Source organism: Octopus sinensis, linkage group LG1, assembly GCF_006345805.1.
Source record: "Octopus sinensis linkage group LG1, ASM634580v1, whole genome shotgun sequence".
NCBI classification, from domain to species: domain Eukaryota; kingdom Metazoa; phylum Mollusca; class Cephalopoda; order Octopoda; family Octopodidae; genus Octopus; species Octopus sinensis.
The window spans coordinates 11,404,802-11,427,301 of record NC_042997.1 but is presented as its reverse complement, the minus strand read 5'-3'; the positions used below and the strand labels follow the sequence as shown (position 1 = coordinate 11,427,301).

At 38.8% G+C, this 22,500-nt stretch overlaps 1 protein-coding gene and 1 long non-coding RNA gene across 3 annotated transcripts in view; both read right to left on the bottom strand.

Annotated features, from left to right (window-relative positions):
• Window positions 1-326, bottom strand: part of LOC118766153 — a 22,641-nt gene extending 22,315 nt beyond the window's left edge. For both annotated transcript variants that reach the window (XR_005002062.1, XR_005002068.1), the window contains exon 1: window positions 42-326. This is a non-coding gene — a long non-coding RNA (uncharacterized LOC118766153). The remainder of the gene's footprint in view (window positions 1-41) is intronic.
• A 13,952-nt stretch (window positions 327-14,278) lies between these two features.
• LOC118766109 overlaps window positions 14,279-22,500 on the bottom strand; it is a 9,962-nt gene continuing 1,740 nt past the window's right edge. Inside the window, exon 2 of the mRNA XM_036509385.1 lies at window positions 14,279-14,769. Within this exon, the coding sequence (XP_036365278.1) occupies window positions 14,279-14,769 (491 nt within the window). The remainder of the gene's footprint in view (window positions 14,770-22,500) is intronic.

The following is a 22,500-nucleotide window of genomic DNA, read 5'->3' as shown; positions in this document are numbered from 1 at the left end:
CTCTGTGTTTAGCCCCTTGTGGGTAATAAAGAAATAGGTACCTCAAGGTGTAGCGAACTTTCTGGGTGTTATTGAACCTAAAATTATGCATAGGCACTGCTGTTTTTCTTGTTTTTTGGTTTCTTTTTCCCTCGGTTACTAATGTTCTTCCAAAAACCACGTAGGGAAGGACCGGGATACCTAAAAATCGGAACAATTTTACTGTTGTTCAATTCAGTAAAATTATCTTCCGTTGGTATCACAAAACTGCAGATTTTAAAACTAATATTGTGGCAAACAATACAAGGGAAACAACTCTTTTCATTGCGCGTTCGTTTTGGTCTTTTTTTTTTTAACCTGAAACACAATTGTCGTAATAAACATCGAAAATTTTAAAAATTCACTAACATAGATTTATCGCTTTCGGACGGCAGTATGATCGATATTGTTATTGTTATTTATCATTAACGTAAAAAATATTTTAGATTAAAAATATAAGTCATTAATATATAATCTATTCAAATATAGTTCATTTAGTTGTATCTGGGGAGAGTCATTTTCTTTTTGTGCCTTATAATTTAACACACTCAGCGGTAAATTTCCACTTATTTTTATTTTCCTAAAATTTTCGTTGCGTATTTTTATTTTCCTAAAATTTTCGTTGCGTCTTGCAACCTTTTCAATAGTCTTGACTATTGAAAAGGTTGCAAGACGCAACGAAAATTTTAGGAAAATAAAAATAAGAAATAAGTGGAAATTTTACTGGTGAGTGTGTTAATTTATAAAAGTCACAAAAAGAAAATAACTCTCCCCAGGCACAACAGAATATACTTCAACACACTAACTCATATAAAGAATCTTGCAAACCAAATCCAAAAACTAAATAGTTTATTTAATTTTCTGTTTAATTTTTTGCCGATGCATTCAAACAAGATATATTACTATGGTTTGTTAGATCGACATTAGAGGAAGAAGCATGACTCATTACAAACATTAGTCATTGATGAATTACAAATTATCAATGAAGCAGACGATTTAAGGTTAAAGGTTCACTTTTGAGTTCATAATCTTTATATATAAAAGTCAAGTTGTGTGTCTGTCTCCTACGATTTAGATTCCTAACTACTCCCACATTTTGCGGTGCAGTTTAACCAAAACCGGGTATCTTATAGTCGTGATTCATATCGAGCCCTTCTGGGTATTAGCGCGCGTCTACGATGAGTCTACGATTTTTTTTTTAATTTACCATCATTTTTTTCCATTTTAATGCATTTTTTCGCTATTATATAAGGGAAGTAACTCTCTAAAAATGTCTACGATGAGTCAACGATTTTTTAAAAAAATTTACCATCATTTTTTTTCCATTTTTAATGCATTTTTTTTTTGCTATTTTTTGGTTATAACTCTCTAAAAATGCTTATATAGTTATTTCCCTTACAAACCCGAGCAACGCCGGGCGATACTGCTAGTTTGATATAAGATATTGCTATAAAACATGTCAACTAAACTAATTTCAATGGACAAAGAAGAGAAAGCCAAAGCTGGTGGCGTTGTGGACTCTGCTATAGGCATCTCAAGGACAAGTAATAAATATTATCATCACACTTGCATGGTAATATGCAAGGGTGAAGACGATGCTTATTCCTGTTTCGTTGCACTTATTACACAGGATTGCAATACTGTACGGCGCCGTTATTTTAATGTAGTGTACTCTTTTACTTGTTTCAGTCATTTGACTGCGGCCATTCTGGAGCACCGCCTTTAGTCGAGCAAATCGACCCCGGGACTTTTTCTTTGTAAGCCTAGTACTTATTCTATCGGCATCTTTTGCCGAACCGCTAAGTTACGGGGACGTCAACACAAACACACACACACACACACACACACACACACACATACACACACACACACACACATAGTCCTACCTTCGAAACACGCTAGAGTTGAACTAGGGACAGCTGATGAAGGGTTTTTTTTCCTTGTGTAGTTTGTCTTGTACTGTTTTTCTGTTGTAAAAAAATGGCTTGTTCCATGCTTGTTTTTCCGTTTTCGTTTCTCGTTGAGTTCTACGTCTATTTGTGGTGTCCTGTACTCACGTATATATATTTATATATGCATGTATATATACATGTAGATGTAGGTACGTACATATATGTATGGATGTATGCATATATTTTATTTATTACACTATATATATACGACAGGCTTCTTTCAGTTTCTGTCTACCAAATCCACTCACAAATCTTTGGTCGGCCCGAGACTATAGTAGAAGACAATCGCCCAAGGTGCCATGCAGTGGGACTGAACCCGGAACCATGTGGTTGGTAAGCAAGCTACTTACCACACACCCACTCCTGCGCCTGTTCAACTGTACTGCACAACTTGTCTGTTATACTGCTCTATAATGTAGTGTGTTATACTGTATTACTGTACGACTGCATTGTGATAATATAATGGTCACATTGTACTACTGCACTTCTGTATTGTATTGTGCTACATAGCGAAGGCGGCGAACTGGCAAAATCGTTAGCACGCTGGACGGAATGCTTAGCGGTATTACGCCCGTCGCTACGTTCTGAGTTCAAATTCCGCCGAGGTCGACTTTGCCTTTCATCCTTTCGGGGGCGATAAATTAAGTACCAGTTGCGTACTGGGGTCGATCTAATCGACCAGCACCCTTCCCCCAAAATTTCGGGCTTTGTGCCTAGAGTAGAAAAGATTGTGCTACACAGTGCTCGTGATGACGCATGGCCTAGTGGTTAGGATGCTGCGCTCACGATAGCGAGATGGCGGTTTCAATTCTTGGATCGGGTTCTGCGTTGTGGTCTTGAGCAAAACACTTCATTTCACATTACTCAGCAATCACTATAAACAAATCATCTGCGCAGGTCTTTTGGCAAAAGCTGAAAGCTCATGCATCGTCTTCGACGGAATATTCCATCATATTAGTATATTAGTATAGGCGCAGGAGTGGCTGTGTATTATTATTACTATTATTATTATTATTATTATTATTCAGATCACTGCCTGAAATCGAACTCGAAATCTTGGGGTTAGTAGCCCGCGCTCTTACCACTACGCCATATGCCCATGGGCTTAGTGGTTAAGAGCGCGGGCTACCACCCCAAGATTCCGAGTTCGATTTCAGGCAGTGATCTTAATAATAATAATAATATAATAATAATAATAATAATAATAATATAATAATAATAATGATGATGATGATGATGATGATGATGATGATGATGATGATGATAATAACAACATCGAAAAATTACCTTAGGAATGAGAACCCAGTTTCGAAATTTCCCCCAAGACACCTGATGAAGGCTGGAGTGTATATCAGCCGAAACGTTGTTAACAACAAACAATCTGAGGACAAATATCCGTCAAATGTAAATAATGTAAACAAAATGCATATTCTCGAGACAACAGACCAACCCTTGTTTCGTTTTTCGACCTGCTATTTCTAGCAAATCCAAGGGCCAGTTTTCCTTGCTTTTTTTTTTTTTTTTCTGGGATAACATTATCCGATGTGTTTTTATTTATTTATTTCTCCAATATGTCTTTCTTTATTTACTTTGTTTTAAACTGTAGGCTGTCTTTTGAGGGAAATTTGTTTGCTATTTCTAGCAAATCACAGTGTTCACATTGAGCAGCGTTTTCTAACCTTTTCTCCAGCACAAACTCTTGATCGGCTAGCATCCACCCACTCCTCCCACTACATACACATACGCACACACACACAATTTTTCTGTATTGGTATTTAAAGGCAAGTGGTGTTCTATTTGAATTTTCAAGATCCATTGAAATTCCCAGGCAGGGAAGCATTGATGTAGAGGCTGACTCTATTACTTCACTAAAATAGATGTTAAATACCTGTTATATTTGTTATATATCCATTCGTTCTCGAAAACCCATCGCAAGGAAGGTCGTATATTGTAATCACAGATAATGTTATCAAACGAATATTCTTTTCTACTCTAGGTACAGGCCCGAAATTCTGGTGGAGGGGGGCCAGTCGATTAGATCGACCCTGAAAGAATGACAGGCAAAGTCGACCTCGGCGGAATTTGAACTCAGAACGTAGCGGCAGACGAAATACCTATTTCTTTACTACCCACAAGGGGCTAAACATAGAGTAGACAAACAAGGACAGACAAACGGATTAAGTTGATTACATCGACCCTAGTGCGTAACTGGTACTTAATTTATCGACCCCGAATGGATGAAAGGCAAAGTTGACCTCGGCGGAATTTGAACTCAGAACGTAGCGGCAGACGAAATACCTATTTCTTTATTACCCACAAGGGGCTAAACACAGAGAGGACAAACAAGGACAGACAAACGTATTAAGTCGATTACATCGACCCCAGTGCGTAACTGGTACTTAATTTATCGACCCCGAATGGATGAAAGGCAAAGTCGACCTCGGCGGAATTTGAACTCAGAATGTAACGGCAGACGAAATACCGCTAAGCATTTCGCCCGGCGTACTATCGTTTCTTATTTCGTTACTGCCCACAAGGGACTACACACAGAGGGGACAAAATATGGACAGACAAACGGATTAAGTCAATTATATCGACCCCAGTGCGTAACTGCTGCTTATTTAATCGACCCCGAAAGGATGAAAGGCAAAGTCGACCTTGGCGGAATTTGAACTCAGAACGCAGCGGCGGACGGAATACCACAAAGCATTTCGCTCGGCGTGCTAACGATTCTGCCAGCTCGCCGCCTTGTTATCGAACGAATATTGATAACAAAATTGGTGTCTCCTACCGCGCAGGGCAAAAATGACAAGTGGCATTTCGTCCGTCTTTACGTTCCGAGTTCAAATCCGTCCGAGATCGACTTTGCCTTTCATCTTTTCGGGGTCTATAAAATAAGTTCCATTTGAGAACGGGGGTCGATGTAATTGACTTATCCTCTACCTCGAAATTGCTGACCCTCAGTCAGAATTTGAAACCAGTAATATATATTTCTTTATTACCCACAAGGGGCTAAATACCCCGAATGGATGAAAGGCAAAGTCGACCTCGGCGGATTTTGAACTCACAACGTAAAGCAGACGAAATACCGCTAAGCATTTCGCCCGGCGTGCTAACGTTTCTGCCAGCTCGCCGCCTTATGAAACCAGTAATATCTGCTTGCTATCGTTATGGAAACGGCTCCGTTCCAAGGTGATTACAATAAGTGGCTTCCATTGTATGGTATATTTTGTAGTTTTATTATTATTTATTTTTGCTATTATTTTGCTATTAAGCCCGGCCAGTTTGTATGTTTTTATTCTTCTTAGAACCGCATAGTAAATAGTAAACTAATTCCTCTCTTCTTAAAAATATTTTCTTACAATTTGCAAAGCCTCTTTTTTATTGAATGGACTGCAAATCAAGACCGATACGTATTTATATCAACTCGAGAAAGGAGATTAAAAACAAAGGACACAATAAACACCAGCCGGCCTTGAAATTGGAATAATTAATGAGCAGAAACTAAATACCATAAATATGAGCATCTGCCTCTCATCAACAACGCGTCTAAAGTAATCTTCTCAAACTGCATGTTGGCGTACGTCTTAAAATACAATTTTATTGGGAGTAACTCTGTTATATTTTGTGTAAAAGTGCTCTCCCTTTGTTTCAAAATGCTAACTTAAAAGTAATATTTGTATCCATTTTAAATAATAATAATAATAATAATAATAATAATAATAATAATAATAATAATAATAATAATAATAATAATGAAATTATTGTATACAGTGCTCAGGTGCACCACAACTTGTCATAAAGTGCATATAGAGTATATGCAGTAATGTACAAATGCCTGGAAAGTGAACAATGTATGAGTCAGATACATGCTTGTGTGTGTATGGAGGGGAGGAAATCAGGTGTAGTGTTGGCGAATCTCAGAAAGCATGGAAGTTTTGAAGGATGCAGTGATCCGACAACTAACAACTGATGCCGGCAGTTTGTTCCATGCTTCAGCAACTCTCAGCGTGAAAAAATGTTTCCTAAAGTCATGAGAGCTGTGCTGTTTTCTGACTTTGTAAATATGTCCACGGGTGTTAGACGGGTGGAGTTTGAAAAGGTGCTCAGAGTTATTGTTTGTAAGATGGTTGATAATTTTATGGGTGTCTGCCAAGTCAGCTGCCAGACATCGGAGTTTCAATGTGTCCTCCATGCCCAGGGAAGTAAGGCGTTCAGAATATGGCAAAGGCCTGATGGGGGGTATTCTTTTGGTTGCAAGACGCTGAACGGCTTCCAGACGATTGATATCCTGGGCAAGATAGGGGTTCCAGACCGGTGATGCAAATTCCAGGTGAGGTCTTACCATAACTATAGTTGTCTGTTCGAACGGACTCTACTGAGATATTTTAACCCCAAGAAGACATCTCCTCTGGTTAGTTAACGATGCACAGCTGCATCCGACAACTACTGCGTTGATATCTTTGAGAGATTTTAGAACAAGCATTTTTGATTAACTTCAAATAATCGTGTTTTAAGGAGTTAAATTCTTTACTCTTTTACTTGTTTCAGTCATTTGACTGCGGCCATGCTGGAGCACCGCCTTTAGGCGAGCAAATCGACTCCAAGACTTATTTCTTGTAAGCCTAGTACTTATTCTATCGGTTCCTTTTGCCGAACCGCTAAGTTACGGGGACCTAAACAACCCAGCATCGGTTGTCAAGCGATGTTGTGGGGACAAACACAGACACATATACACACACATACATACATATACATATATACGACGGGTTTCTTTTCAGTTTTCATGTAACAAATCCACTCACAAGGCTTTGGTCGGCCCGAGGCTATCGTAGAAGACACTTGCCCAAGGTGCCACGCAGTCGGACTGAACCCAGAACCATGTGGTTGGTAAGCAAGCTACTTACCACACATCCATTCCTGCGCCTGTAAAAAATACATTTCGTTTTTGTCTTAGATTTGCAGGATTCTTGATGTGAACTTGTGTGTTGGAATATATATTTTTTTGTGTCTCAGTAGAGATAGTAAACGGCCTACGAAATTTAAAATTAAAATGAGAGATAGTATGCCTTCCAAAACACAAGTCCGGCAGAATACCGATAGACAGCCCACTGAACTGTATTCAAATGATGTAAACAAAATACATATTCTCGAGACAGCAACAACATTAGAGAAATTACACAACAGAAGCATAACAAAATAGAAAAATTGATTATACACGTGAGATTTAATCAGTGCGTGTGTTTATTATTGGCTCAATGATCCTCCCGAGATGCAACAGAAATATATTACTGTCTTTGAAATATAAAGACACGTTTAAAAATGTACTTTTGACGATACAATGGAAAGATGCTTGATCTAGTGGTTAGAGATGTTAGGCTCACAATCATAACATCGTAGGTTCGATACTGAACCGGATACTGCGTTGTTTTCTCGAGCAAAGCACTTTATTTCACGTTGCTTCTGTCTACTCCGCTGAAAAATTAGTACCAGCCTTGTGTTGGGAGTCCCCTCTTTCCCTCCACATACCTGTTCTACTGGGTGAAGGGTGGGACGGCCGAGAAGGCGTCTATGCCTGTTAGTGATTACATAGTCACCTAAAACAATTAGTGATAGCATGGTACCTTGTTACACTCGCTTCCAAGTGACGAGTATGACTTTTATTTAGAAAGATATATACAATGTATGAGTCAGATACATGCTTGCGTGTGTATGGAGGGGAGAAAATCAGGTGTAGTGCTGGCGAATCTCAGGAAGCATGGAAGTTTTGAAGGATGCAGTGCTCGGACAACTAGCAACTGATGCCAGCAGTTTTATTCATCTAAGAATAATAATGAATAATAAGGCGCAGGAGTGGCTGTGTGGTAAGTAGCTTGGCATGGTTCTGGGTTCAGTACCACTGCGTGGCACCTTGGGCAAGTGTTTTCTAATATATATATATATATATATATATATATTATATATATATATATATATATATATATATATATATATATAATATATATATATATATATATATATATATATATTATATAGTTAATCCAAACCTGAACAAAGAGAAAACACAACAACGCGAGGACGTGGAACAAGTATAGTATTATTGAACGCTCAGGAAAGGAAAGAAGGAGGATTTAACGTTTCGAGCGGAGCTCTTCGTCAGAAACATAGAAAAAAGGAAAAGTCTAAGGAAGGGAAGGCGGAGAAAGAAAATCGCCAACGATACACACGCGATCACATATTATATATATATATATAGTGTAATAAATAAAATATATGCATACATACAAACATATATGTACGTACCGACATCTACATGTATATATACATGCATATATAAAATATATATACGTACAGGACATCACAGGAAGACGAAAAAATCAACAGAACGAAAACGGAAAAGACATTTTGTTACAACAGAAGGACAGAGACGTGGAACAAAACGAAACGAAAACGAAAACGGGAAAAACAATTATGTGCAGCAGAAAAACGAAGTACAGGACATGCTGCACAAGGAAAAATCCCCTTCATCAGCTGTCGCTAGCAGACACGTGTTTCGAAGGCAGAGACAGAACACGTATAGTAAAGCTAGGCCTTCATACGAGAGAATTAAAATAAAATAAACTCGTAGAGGGGTAAACGAGCGAGAAAAAATGTAACACAAAAAGGGACGTAACAAAGATCTGCACAAAAAAATACATACAAGAGAAAAAAAAATAATACAAAATAAAGATACATGTACAAGAAAATACATAACGAGAATTAAATTGCAATACGAGAAATCAAAAATAAACAAGAGAACAAACGAAAAAGACGAACGAAGGCCTTTGTTCTGGCTGGGACGAGATAGGTAACTGGCGAGCGCGAGGAAATATATTATATATAGATAGATAGATAGATAGATAGATAGATAGATATAGATAGATAGATAGATAGATAGATAGATAGATAGATAGATAGATAGATAGATAGTTAATCCAAACATGAAAACACAAAGAGAAAACACAACAACGCGAGGACGTGGGACAAGTATAGTATTATTGGACGCTCAGAAAAGAAGGAAAGAAGGAGGGTTTAACGTTTCGAGCGGAACTCTTCGTCAGAAACATAGGAAAAGGAAAGATCCAAAGAAGGGAAGACGGAGGGCAAAAAATCGTCAACGGTACACACACGGTCACATTTTGAATGACCGGAAAGGAATGGGTGAAGAAAAAGTTCTTTCAAAGACACGAGAGTGCAAGAGGAGGTATGTGTGTGTATGTGTGTATGTGTGCAATGATACCACGTGTGTGTGTGTGTGTGTGCGTGTGGTTGTGGCTGTTAATCTGTGTGTGGTAGGGCTTAGTATTGTTTAAGGTCAAGAGAGAATGAATTAGGAGTGGCTCTTGTGTCTATGTACCTATGTGGAAGAATGGTCAGTGAAAGGTGCTGAGTATTGTTTGTTGGAGGTATATGTGGGAATCTGTGCTGGTGTGTGTGTGTATATGTGTGTGTGCGTGTATTATGTGCGTATGTATGTGCGTGTGTGTGTATGTGCGTATGTGCATGTGTGTATGTGCGTGCGTGTGTATATGTGTGTGTGAAAGTGGAGACGTGTGACAGGTTGTGTGTGTGTATATGTGTATGCATGCGTGTGTGTATGTGTGTGTGTATATGTGCATGTAAGTGTGTGGTGTGTGGGAGGTATATGTGTGTTCGTGGATACGTGAGTATGTGTGTGTATGTGTTCGTGTATAAAAACAATAATTTGTGTGGTAAGTAGCTTGCTAACCAACCACATGGTTCCGGGTTCAGTCTCACTGCGTGGCATCTTGGGCAAGTGTCTTCTGCTATAGCCCTGGCCGACCAATGCTTGTGAGTGGATTTGGTAGACGGAAACTGAAAGAAGCCTGTCTAGTATATATATATATATATTTGTGTGTGTGTGTGGTTGTGTGTGTGTGGTGTGTGTGTGTGGTGTTTGTGTGTGTGTGTGTTTGTCCCCCCCTACATTGTTTGACAACCGATGCTGGTGTGTTACGTCCCCGTCACTTAGCGGTTCGGCAAAAGGAACCGATAGAAAAAGTACTGGGCTTACAAAGAATAAGTCCCGGGGACGATTTGATCGACTAAAGGCGGTGCTCCAGCATGGCCGCAGTCAAATGACTGAAACAAGTAAAAGAGTAAAAGAGTAAAAGAGTAAAGAGTTATAAACAATAAAAAAACAAAAAATTATAAAAACAATAAAATAAAGGTAAGTAGCTTGCTTATCAACCACATGGTTCCGGGCTCAGTCCCACTGCGTGACACCATAGGCAACTGTCTTCTACTATGGCCTCGGACCGACCAAAGCCTTGTGAGTGGATTTGGTAGACGGAAACTGAAAAAAGCCCGTCGTATATATATATATATATATATTATATATATATATAATATATTATATATATATAATATATATGCGTGTGTATATGTTTGCGTGTCTGTGTTTGTTCCCCCCCCCCAACATCGCTTGGCAACCGGTGCTGGTGTGTTTACGTCCCCGTAACTTAGCGGTTCGGCAAAAGGAACCGATAGAATAAGTACTAGGCTTACACAGAATAAGTCCTGGGGTCGAGTTGCTCGACTAAATGCGGTGCTCCAGCATGGCCGCAGTCAAATGACTGAAACAAATAAAGGAGTACAAGAGAATAAGAGAATGAATAGAAAGGAATGCAAAAAGTGGCATGACATCAAATTTTATAGTGACAAACGCTTGTGCAACGCGAGTGTTTCTGAATGTTCGAAGCCGTTAAACTACCAACAAAGAAAACAAACAAGAAAATTGCCGCAAAGCTGGTGTCAGACGTGGCATGCAGACCATCATATAACCTATTGACATTACGTTTTTATTCTATTCCGTTTTGTTTTGACATGAGCATTGCGTGTTTATTCTTGTCTTCTGTTTTACGAATTGGGAGGCGCAATGGCCCAGTGGTTAGGGCAGCGGTCTCGCGGTCGTAGGATCGCGGTTTCGATTCCCAGACCGGGCGTTGTGAGTGTTTATTGAGCGAAAACACCTAAAGCTCCACGAGACTCCGGCGGGGGATGGTGGTGATCCCTGCTGTACTCTTTCACCACAACTTTCCTCACTCTTACTTCCTGCTTCTGTTTGTACCTGTATTTCAAGGGGCCAGCCTTGTCACTCTCGGTGTAGCGCTGAATATCCCCGAGAACTACGTTAAGGGTACAGTGTCTGTGGAGTGCTCAGCCCTACACGTTAATTTCACGGCAGGCTGTTCCGTTGATTCAGATCAACCGGAACCCTCGTCGTCGTAACCGACAGAGTGCTTCCCCTCCTTTACGAATTGAGTGTGCACATGCGCATTGCGTGTTCATTCTTTTTTGTTATTTTGTTGGGGGGTTTTTTTCTGGTTCCTACTGTTTACAGATCACAACCATCTTTGTGAAAAGATACGATGACCAAAGACTGCAAACACCGAAGGCTTCAAGTGAGAGCATTCTTCTACCATGTACACATTTACTCTTTTACTGGTTTCAGTCATTTGACTGTGGCCATGCTGGAGCACCGCCTTTAATCGAGCAACTCGACCCCAGGACTTATTCTTTTTGTAAGCCCAGTACTTATTATCGGTCTTTTTTGCCGAACCGCTAAGTAACGGGAACATAAACACACCAGCATCGGTTGTCAAGCAATGCTAGGGGGACAAACACAGACACACAAACACACGCACGCATATATATATATATATATATAATATAATTATATATATATATATATAATACATATATACGACAAGCTTCTTTCAGTTTCCGTCTACCAAAATCCACTCACAAGGCTTTAGTCGGCCCGAGGCTATAGTAGAAGAAGACACTTGCCCAAGGTGCCACGCAGTGGGACCGAACTCGGAACCATGTGGTTGGTAAACAAGCTACTTACCACACAGCCACTCCTGCGCCTATTTAAAAACACATATGTATTCATGTGCAAACATACACACATTGGTCAAAGACAGGTACCGTACAACATATATCCTTGAATCATTAAAATTATCTCCTTATCTAGAGAATTTATTATAATCAGCAAATGGCATTTTAAGACCACTTCCACTTGAGAAGGGGAGATAATCTAATCTAAAGAGTCAAGATTTATCCAAAGTTGCCATGCCATTATGGAATTTAAAAAAGGCTTATTGTCTTGAGATAAGAGGACGGTAGTGGACAAGCGTTTCTTTCTCCATAGCGGTCTGCAGTACAACAATTTATCCAATCTTGCGTCCAGTGGTCAAGTGAGTTAGATTTAAACAAAACAGAGTAGAACACATTTATGGCCAAAGTAATTTACATAATTTAACCACAAGGTTCCGGGTTCAGTCCTAATGCGTGGCGCCTTGGGCGAGTGTGAGTGTCTTCTGCTATAGACTGGAGCCAACTAAAGCATTCTGAGTGGATCTGGTAGACAGAAACTGAAAGAAGCCCGTAGTATGTGTGTGTATGTGTGTATGCGTGTGTGTGTGTGTGTGTGTGTGTGTGTGTGTGTGTGTGTGTGTGTGTGTGTGTGTGTGTGTGTGTGTGTGTGTGTGTTTGTGTCTGTGTCAGTGTCAGTCCCCACACTATCGCTTGACACCGATGCTAGTGTGTTTACGTCCCCATAATTCCTACTATAGCTTCGGACCGAGCAAAGCCTTCTGAGTGGATCTGGTAGACGGAAACTGAAAGAAGCACGTCGTGTGTGAGTGCGTGTATGTGTATGTATTTATGTATGTGTGTCTTTGTGCCTGTGTTTGTCCCACCATCACCATCACCGTTCGACAACTGATGTTGGTGTGTTTACCTCCCCGTAAGCTAGTGGTTCAGCAAAAAAGCCCGATAGAATATGAACTAGGCTTACAAAGAATAAGTCCTGGAGTCGATTACTTCGGCTAAAACCCTTTAAGGCGGTGCTCCAGCGTGGCCGCAGTCAAATGACTAAAACACGTAAAAGAATAAAAAATAAGCTACGAATCTTGAGGTTATCTCCCCTTCTCAAGTAGAGCTGATCTCAATTGTGATTTGATAATTACGATACATCCTGTACAGGCGGAGATTATTTTGATAAATCAAGAATTTACGCTGTATAATATTTGAAATATCTGTATTTGTCTGTGTTGTTGAAATACATACCACTGGCCATTCTCAGTTATTTTTCTAAATCCTTCTTTGTTTATTAAATGGTCGTTGACTCACCTCACTTCATCCGAACTTTCACAGCTTTTGTCAAGGTGCCCAGATAACAAGCAGACGTAGTGAGTCACCACTTTAGTCGACGGTGATCCGGCCATGTCACTGGTTGTTTTCAGTTACATGTTATCAGCGTCGCTCATACATACATGCTTACATATATACATACACACACATACATGCATATATACATGGAGACATACATACACACATTTATGCATATATAAATACATACACGCACATACATACATACATACATACATACATACATACATACATACATACATACATACCCACAAACACACACACACACACACACACAATGTTCAAGGTGTGTCTCTTTCTGTATCAATATTGCAATATCCGTAAGAAACATTTGCGTTGTAATTTCCCAAGAAATGGAACGCCATAAAATAGCTGTGATTGAAGGAGGATAATTTCATCATCATCATCATCATCATCATCTCTCTCTCTCTCTCTCTCTCTCTCCTCTCTCTCTCTCTCTCTCTCTCTCTCTCTCTCTCTCTCTCAGTCACGTAATTCTTAGAGTACAAAATAAAAATTAAATAAACGTTATCGCTTTTTTTCCTCTTTTCTTCATAAGGAAAACATACATTTTACTGCCAGCAGCGAAGTCTTGAAATCTCAAATTATAATCAAACCATCTAACAGAAACATGCGTCAATTTTAACAATAAGCCTTTGTTATCTCTCTCTATATAAACGGCAGTTTGTCTGTGCGTGTTTCTGTGTGTCTGTTTGCTTGTACCCTCACCCTGACCACGGCTTTCAACCGATTCTGATGAAACTTGACACACACATAGCCCAATGTCATAATTCAAAACTAACGCAGCGAAAATTTTGAAAAGTTCCCCCAGTTCTGAAAAAAATCGATAAATTCGACATGGGGTCGAGAATCAGAAACACAAACCGCAAACTGTCTAGGGGACGCAACTCCACCTTTTTTAACTAAAAAAAAATTTACCATCATTTTTTTCCATTTTTTTGCTATTTTTTGGCTATAACTCTCTAAAAATGCTTTATAGTTATTTCCCTTACAAACCTGAGCAACGCCGGGCGATACTGCTAGTAAGTAATATAAAAAAAAACTGACAGTTATATATATCCAGTTGCTTTAAGGTCGCTGTTCGAAGGACATCGACTAGATCCAACTTCAATCACGACAACATGAGAGATAACATCTGGTTCCATCATTTCTGACGTGCCAGCCACCGATACGCTCTTCCTATGCTGCGATGTGATGACATTGGAAACTCTTTCAGTGCGCTTTTTCTCGGCAACACGTTGCATCCAAAGATTTATGTATTTCTTTAGCCAAACGTTGGTAACTCCAGAATCGTCGGTGTTTGTCTCAGCATTGACTTTCATTTTGTTTCTAATCAGTTCTTTTGTTTGATAGTTCACATCAGCGACGTCTTCGCGTATAGCCCAGTTGTCTTTGTAAGTATTATAGACTCTGTCTACTAGACGTGACACAAGAATGGAAGTACTGGCTAAAAAGATGATCACCACAACGGTAATTGGCAGCTTGTAGTAGAGAATCTTCCATTCTTCTAACAAAGGGGGTGATAAAGTACTCGTTTCGTCTAGAAATAGAAGGAAATGATTGTTAAAAGTCACAATTATATAGTTTTATACACTGGCATTCTTTACTAAACGTTAAATCAGTACAATAAAACTATTTGCTCTGCAACTATAGTTAACTTAGTATACAGTCCTTTGGATTTCTAGTCGCCTTGATCGTTGATCTATATATATATATATATATATATATAGATATATATATATATATATATATATATACATTATATAATTAGGGCTTAGTAAAATAAATTACTTCGCCACATACTGAACTTAGTAGAAAAGCAGCCAAAAAAAAATTTTTTTCTTAGCATTTCTACTACTTAAAGAAAATTTCTCTCAATGATTAATTAATTAATTTTACCCTCAATTGTTGATATCTATATATATATATATATATATATTAATATATATATATTATATATTATATATATATATATATATATATAATATATATATATATATATATATATATTATATTAAATTTGAGATAAAACCACTATTAGGCAAATCAAACAGTGAAAATCATAAGCCAATACATAGAAATAAAATTAATTTAAAAAATATAAAGTATAAAAAATATAAAATTCCAAATTAAAATATTTAAATTAAAGTTAAAATTTTAAAAATTATTTAAATAATTTAAACTTATAAATTTTAAATATAAATATATATATATATATATATATATATATATATATATATATTATCATTTTATTTATTTATTTATTTATTTTTTAAAATTATATAACTATCAAAAAGTATTAAATGTTTAATATAAGATAAAGAGTTCCCTAATTATATCATATATATATATCAGAACTGGAGGAGAAGTTCCAGGTGTGGAAGGAGGGTTTAGAATCAAGGGGCCTTAGAGTCAACCTAGCTAAAACCAAAGTACTAATAAGTAGAAAGGTAGACAATCCACAAATATCTTCAGGAAGATGGCCCTGCTCGATCTGTAGAAAAGGTGTAGGTAGAAACTCTATAAGATGTACCCAGTGTAAGCTATGGACACATAAGAGGTGCAGCAATGTCAAAGGTAGGCTAACTGGGAAGATAGTTTTTGTATGTGGCAGATGCTCGGGAGCATTAACCTCCGAAAATCTGCAGAAAACAAACTTCCGTCACTTTCCAGGGGGAAAAACTAGAAGTAGTTGATAGCTTCCGTTATCTAGGTGACCAAGTCAGTAGGGGGGTGGGTGCGCTGAAAGTGTAACTGCTAGAATAAGAATAGCCTGGGCAAAGTTTAGGGAGCTCTTACCTCTGCTGGTGACTAAAGGCCTCTCGCTCAGAGTAAAAGGCAGACTGTATGATGCGTGTGTACGAACAGCCATGCTACATGGCAGCGAAACATGGGCTGTGACTGCTGAGGACATGCGTAAGCTCGTGAGGAATGAAGCCAGTATGCTCCGATGGATGTGTAATGTCAGTGTACATACTCGACAGAGCGTTAGCACCTTGAGAGAAATGTTTGCTAAGAAGCATCAGTTGTGGTGTGCAAGAGAGACGATTGCGTGGTATGGTCATGTGGCGAGAATGGATGAAGATAGGTGTGTGAGAAAGTGCCAATCCCTAGCAGTTGAGGGAACCCGTGGAAGAGGTAGACCCAGGAAAACCTGGGACGAGGTGGTGAAGCACGACCTTCGAACTTTAGGCCTCACTGAGGAAATGACCAGAGACCGAGACCTTTGGAAATATTCTGTACGTGAGAAGACCAGGCAGGACAAGTGAGCCCAGCCCACTTATGAATGCCTTTCCTCCCTTGGACACAAAGACGGTTGAGGCAGCGAAGTCGATATAGAACCTCATCCGACGACAGACACCCATGCCAACCCCCCCCCCCCCCATGCTTGCGAAGACATGTTGGGGCAAGCGAAATCGAAATCGAAATCGAAACCGAATTGAACCAGCCAGGATCCTGGCCTGGTGGTACGTAAAAAGCACTATCCGACTCGTGGCCGTGGCACGTAAAATACTCCAATGCGACCGTACGACAGGCACCCATGCCAACCCCCTTTGCTTGTGAAGACATGTTGGGGCAAGCGAATCGAAATCGAATTGAACCAGCCAGGATCCTGGTCTGGTGGTACGTAAAAAGCACTATCCGACTCGTGGCCGTGGCACGTAAAAACTCCAATGCGACCATACGACAGGCACCCTTGCCAACCCCCTTTGCTTGTGAAGACATGTTGGGGCAAGCGAAATCGAAATCGAATTGAACCAGCCAGGATCCCTGGTCTGGTGGTACGTAAAAAGCACTATCCGACTCGTGGCCGATGCCAGCACCGCCTCGACTGGCTTCCGTGCCGGTGGCACATAAAATACACCAATCTGACCGTGGCCGTTGCCAGCCCCGCCTGGCACCTGTGCAGGTGGCACGTAAAAAGCACCCACTACACTCACGGAGTGGTTGGCGTTAGGAAGGGCATCCAGCTGTAGAAACATTGCCAATTTAGACTGGAGCCTGGTGCAGCCTTCTGGCTTCCCAGAACCCCGGTCGAACCGTCCAACCCATGCTAGCATGGAGAACGGACGTTAAACGACGATGATGATGATGATGATATATATATGTATGTATGTATGTATATACACATACATATGTGTACATTTTTGTTTCTATATATTATATTAATATTATATTATATTGGATTATATATATATAGCCCCCTCCCACTACAAGCAACCCATACCCAAACAACCAAAATTTTTTCGACACTCACCAGAGGAAACAGATAACAAGGTGAAACCCGAGACACAGGAGAAACCCAACGTAATCAACCTCTCCCACTTATCCTTATCTAACATTAAGATAGACATCCTCTCCAAAGGACTCAAATTCACACCGACACCCCGCAGAGCCAATCAAAGTGAAATTAAGACAGCGTCTCGGGGTTCTGCAAAAAATTAAGATTTGCAGAGGTACTGACCGACTTTGATGATCAGGATGAATCACTGGTCAAGAGCAAAAGCGAATACACCCCCCCCTCCCCCCACAAAGAAAGAAACAAAAGCCTTGATGAATTTTGCAAATACATCGAAAACCTTCTCTATCACACCCTGCACAAACAGAAAACCATCCGAAGCCTCAACAAAATCCAATGGAAAGATATTAATAAACTACAAAACCACAAAGAAATTACAATCAAAAAGCGGATAAAGGTAGCGCAATGGTAATTATGGACACAAAACAACAATGAGTATTATGAAGAAATCAACAACTACAATCCCTAGAAATAATGAAAAACCTCTCCTCACTAATACATAACCACGGGAAAGACCTCACAAAAAAGTAAGTAGATTTCCTAACAAATTTCAAATACAAACCCAGCTTTTTCTATTGCCTCCCCAAAATCCACAAAAGCCCAACCATCGATGAAGTCATCAACAACTCACTACATACATACATACATACATACATACATACATACATACATACATACATACATACATACACACAACACATACATACATGCATACACCAACACCAGAACACTTAAAATTACGACCTATTATAGCCAGCCCATCCTGTGAAACACGCAGATTAAGTTACTTCATGGACATTCTCTTGAAGCCATATCTAAAACATATTAGAAGCTACATCAGAGATGATTTAGACATGCTGAACCATCTCCCATAAAATTCGGGGAAGAATCCCTCATGGTCTCCTGCGATGTTATAAACCTATACTCCAACATTCTACATGATTATGGAACTGAAGCGATTTGATTCTGGCTAGAACTACATCCAGAGGAAATACCAGAACGAATAAACAAAACCTTCATCATTAAATCAATTAAGTTCATTCTCCAGAATAATTATTTCATTTTTGACACCAACTGCTACTTCCAAATATCGAGAATTGCGATGGGCACGAGAGTAGCACCTACCATTGCCAACCTCACAATGGGATTCTTGGAGAAAAAAATATATCAGAATTCACTGCGAAAATTTGGAGACCCTCTCGCCCAATACATTAAAGAGAATTGGAAGAGATACCTGGATGACTGTTTCATATTCTGGAATAACAAACTCCTAGAATTTAAAACACCTCTGAACAGCATCAACACAAGCATTCAATTCACAATGGAATACAACCAGGAGGCTCTTCTATTCCTAGACATTCTAATTAAAAAACAAACAACAAAATCGAAACAGACATATTTTATAAAACAACAGATGCAAAACAATAACTTCTCTTTAGCTCTTGCCATCCTAGACACACAAAAACAAACATCCCCTTCAACCTTGCAAGAAGAATCTGCACTATTGTCTTAGAGAAAAAGAAAACTAGAGATTTAAGACTACAAGAATTGAAAAACATCCTCCTGGATAGACACTACCCAATCCAACTCATTAATAATGGAATAAAACGTGCCAAATCTATCATCACCAAGACATTAAGAAAAACCAAAGACATTAACAAACCTCTCCTTAAAACACTACTCTACCCCAGAAACAAAGAAGCATTCAACACAATCATGCAAAACCTACTAATACTATACAAGGACCCAAAACTAAAAAGAATTTTACGTGACATTAAAATGGCAAAAGCAACAAACAACCCATGCAAAATTATTCCCCTCCACAACAAGCTCCAAAGTAAAAAAAAAAATGTAATCGCCCCAACTTTGGAAGGGTCAGAATACTATTATAAACAGGGGCAACACATTACAATTAAGTCAAATTTCGCTTGTGCAACCGAAAATCTAATCTACGTTATCAGATGCTCGGGCTGCCAGAAAGACTATATCGGTAGCACGGGGAATTCTATTCGGCAACGTTGTACGGTGCATCGTCAACAGATAGCCTCACCACAATACCGCCAAATTTATCTCAGTGAACATATCGACGTATGTACGAACAAATACAACCTAAATTCACTAAATATGTAGCTATAATTGCCCTTAAATCTACTGACTAAATATAAATACCGAAATGCCTTTGAAGATAAAAGCTTTTATCAACATACTATACGGAATACTTAATTTTAACTTAATCTTTATTTTCATATTATGTTTTACATTGAATATACCACAATCTTTGGTATATACCACAATCTTTACCACTGAATTTACCACAATCGTTGAAGAGAAAAAAAAAACAATCTTTCTTCAAACTATCGGAAGAAAAAGAGTGAAAGGAAAGAGGAGAGTGGATCATATAGTAAAACTGTTAATGACAAGAAAAAACACATTCTGAATCAAGAACTGAGCGTACAAATTGGTCATTGGTGTTACTGAACACGGAAAGCTGTTGACTGTTTGGACAAATATAATATCTAGAATAATTCTTGTGCACTTTAGATGTTGGTTTCATCATAACTAGACATATAACAATGAAACAAAAAGGTATGCAGAACTTACTGAAAGTACCTTTAAAAAATATTCATGCTGCATATGCACACATTCAGGCGCTCAGAAAGACGCCTCACTACTGCATTACCCAAACAAAGAATGAACATGTTAACAATTATAACAAAGATTATTCAATAACAGAATGCACGTCTCCTGCATTAATTTCCCCAAAAGATGTAATATTTGTGTTACGAGAAAGTATAACATCTTATTGCAGCCATTTACTAAAGATCAAAATAGCTGAACTCATGCAAGAATTTTCATCGATATTTACTGAGAAATTTCCAACTAGCGAGAATAGTTTATTTCGCATATAATGGAATCGTTATATCTTGAAAGATGATCATATATTTTATGATCATATATTGGAGGAAAAAAGACATTCATTTATGCTTCAACGTTAAAACTGAATTAACGATAGTCATCTTTCTTGATTTTGAGTGTTTTACATGAAAGATGAAGAAAACATAAACCCACTAAAGTTGATGTCTCTTTTCTCGAGAGACTAACAAAGCATCTTTTAGCAGAGGTTCTAAACCTGGCTGGAATAAAGCGGCAATCAGAACTTGAACAATGGAAAGGCCCCTGGTATGGATGGACTAGGTGCAGAGATATATAAATATGGTGGTGAACATCTCTGTACTATGTTGAGGGATGTGGTTCGGAGGGTTTGGTATAGTAAAGACGTGCCTCCGGATTGGATTGATGCAACTATGGAGATACTATATAAATCGAAAGGTGGAAAGGATGTCTGTGATAATTATCGTGGCATCTGTCTGTTAGATGTTGCCGGAAAGGTCCTTTGTTGGGTAATGCTGAACAGATTGTGATTTCTGAAGCATGTACAGCATTGGGTTAAACGATCAATCTGAAACAAACTGTTATAATGTAACAGCCTGCTCCGTCCAAGATGTATGTGGAACCTTTTATAACTGTGAATGGTCAAAGGTTGGAGACTGTGTCTAGATTTATTTCTTTAGAAAGTACCTTGAGCACTGCTGGTCTTGATGATGAAATTTCATAGAGAATCAGCAGGGCTAGTTGTGCTTTTGGTAGGCTTGATAGGCGTCTGTGGACACCTATCATAAATTAAAGTATATAACGCGTGTATCCTGCCAGCTTTGCTATAAGGGAGTGAGGCATGTGTTATTTACCGTAGGCATGTAAGGCAACTGGAACGATACTGAGAAATATTTGGAGATAAACTAGAAAATGGCCATTAGTAATGTGGAGGTGCTTGAGGGGAGTGGCAGTAGAAGTATAGAGTCAATGATTCTTTAAAGATGTTTGAGGTGGTGGGCGGGGTCATCTGATAAGGATAAGTAATGAGAGACTGCCCAAGTAGATACTGTATGGTGAGCTGGAAGATAGCAGGAGACCAGCGCATAAGCCTAAACTAAGGTTTAAGGATTGCCTTAACAATGCTCTAATACAGACAGGATTTGCAGTTGGTGGTTGGAAGAGCGGGGCACAAGACCGGGGTGGATGGAGGAAGACTGCGCATAGTGATTGTTTGGGGTTTGAGAGGGAGAGAATTGGGGGTTGAGGTATGAGAAAATTACGAAGAAGCTTAGAAGGAGGGAACCTGTGGATAATGAGGGAGTGTTTGCTTTTTATGTGTGTGGTTTGTGGGAGGAGGTGTTTGAGTCGTGCAGGCCTCGTCAGCCATCAAAAATCTCACAGGAATTGGCCCATGATAAACAGTGATGTGGATATTACAATTCACAACAGAACATGTGTAAAATGTGGAAGGGTGTGCCTCTCAGTTGGAGGTCTGAAAGGACACGTTAAGAGAGTGCATACGGTGGCACCTGTGTCTCCTATCAGCCAGCATAGCTGTGCAATATGTAATGAAATGGGTAAAACTTTTGCTGGGCTTGAAAGTCATATAAGGACATCACATGGCATCAATAATGAATCATTTCAGTAAGTTTTTTGGCAATGGCTTTTCTCGTGTAATGCGGGTGCAGCTATGATCCGTACGTACGTACAAATATACGTACATACATACATACATACTACATACATACCATACATACATAACTACATACATACATACAATACATACATACTACATACATACATACTAAATACATACATACATACATACATACATACATCCATACATACATACATACATACATACATACATGCATATATACATACATACATAAATACATACATACATACATACATACATACATACATAAATACATACATACATACATACATACATACTTACATACATACATACCTACATACATACATACATACATAAATACATACATACATACATACATACATACATACATACATACATACATACATACATACATACTTACTACATAAATACATACATACATACATACATACATACAT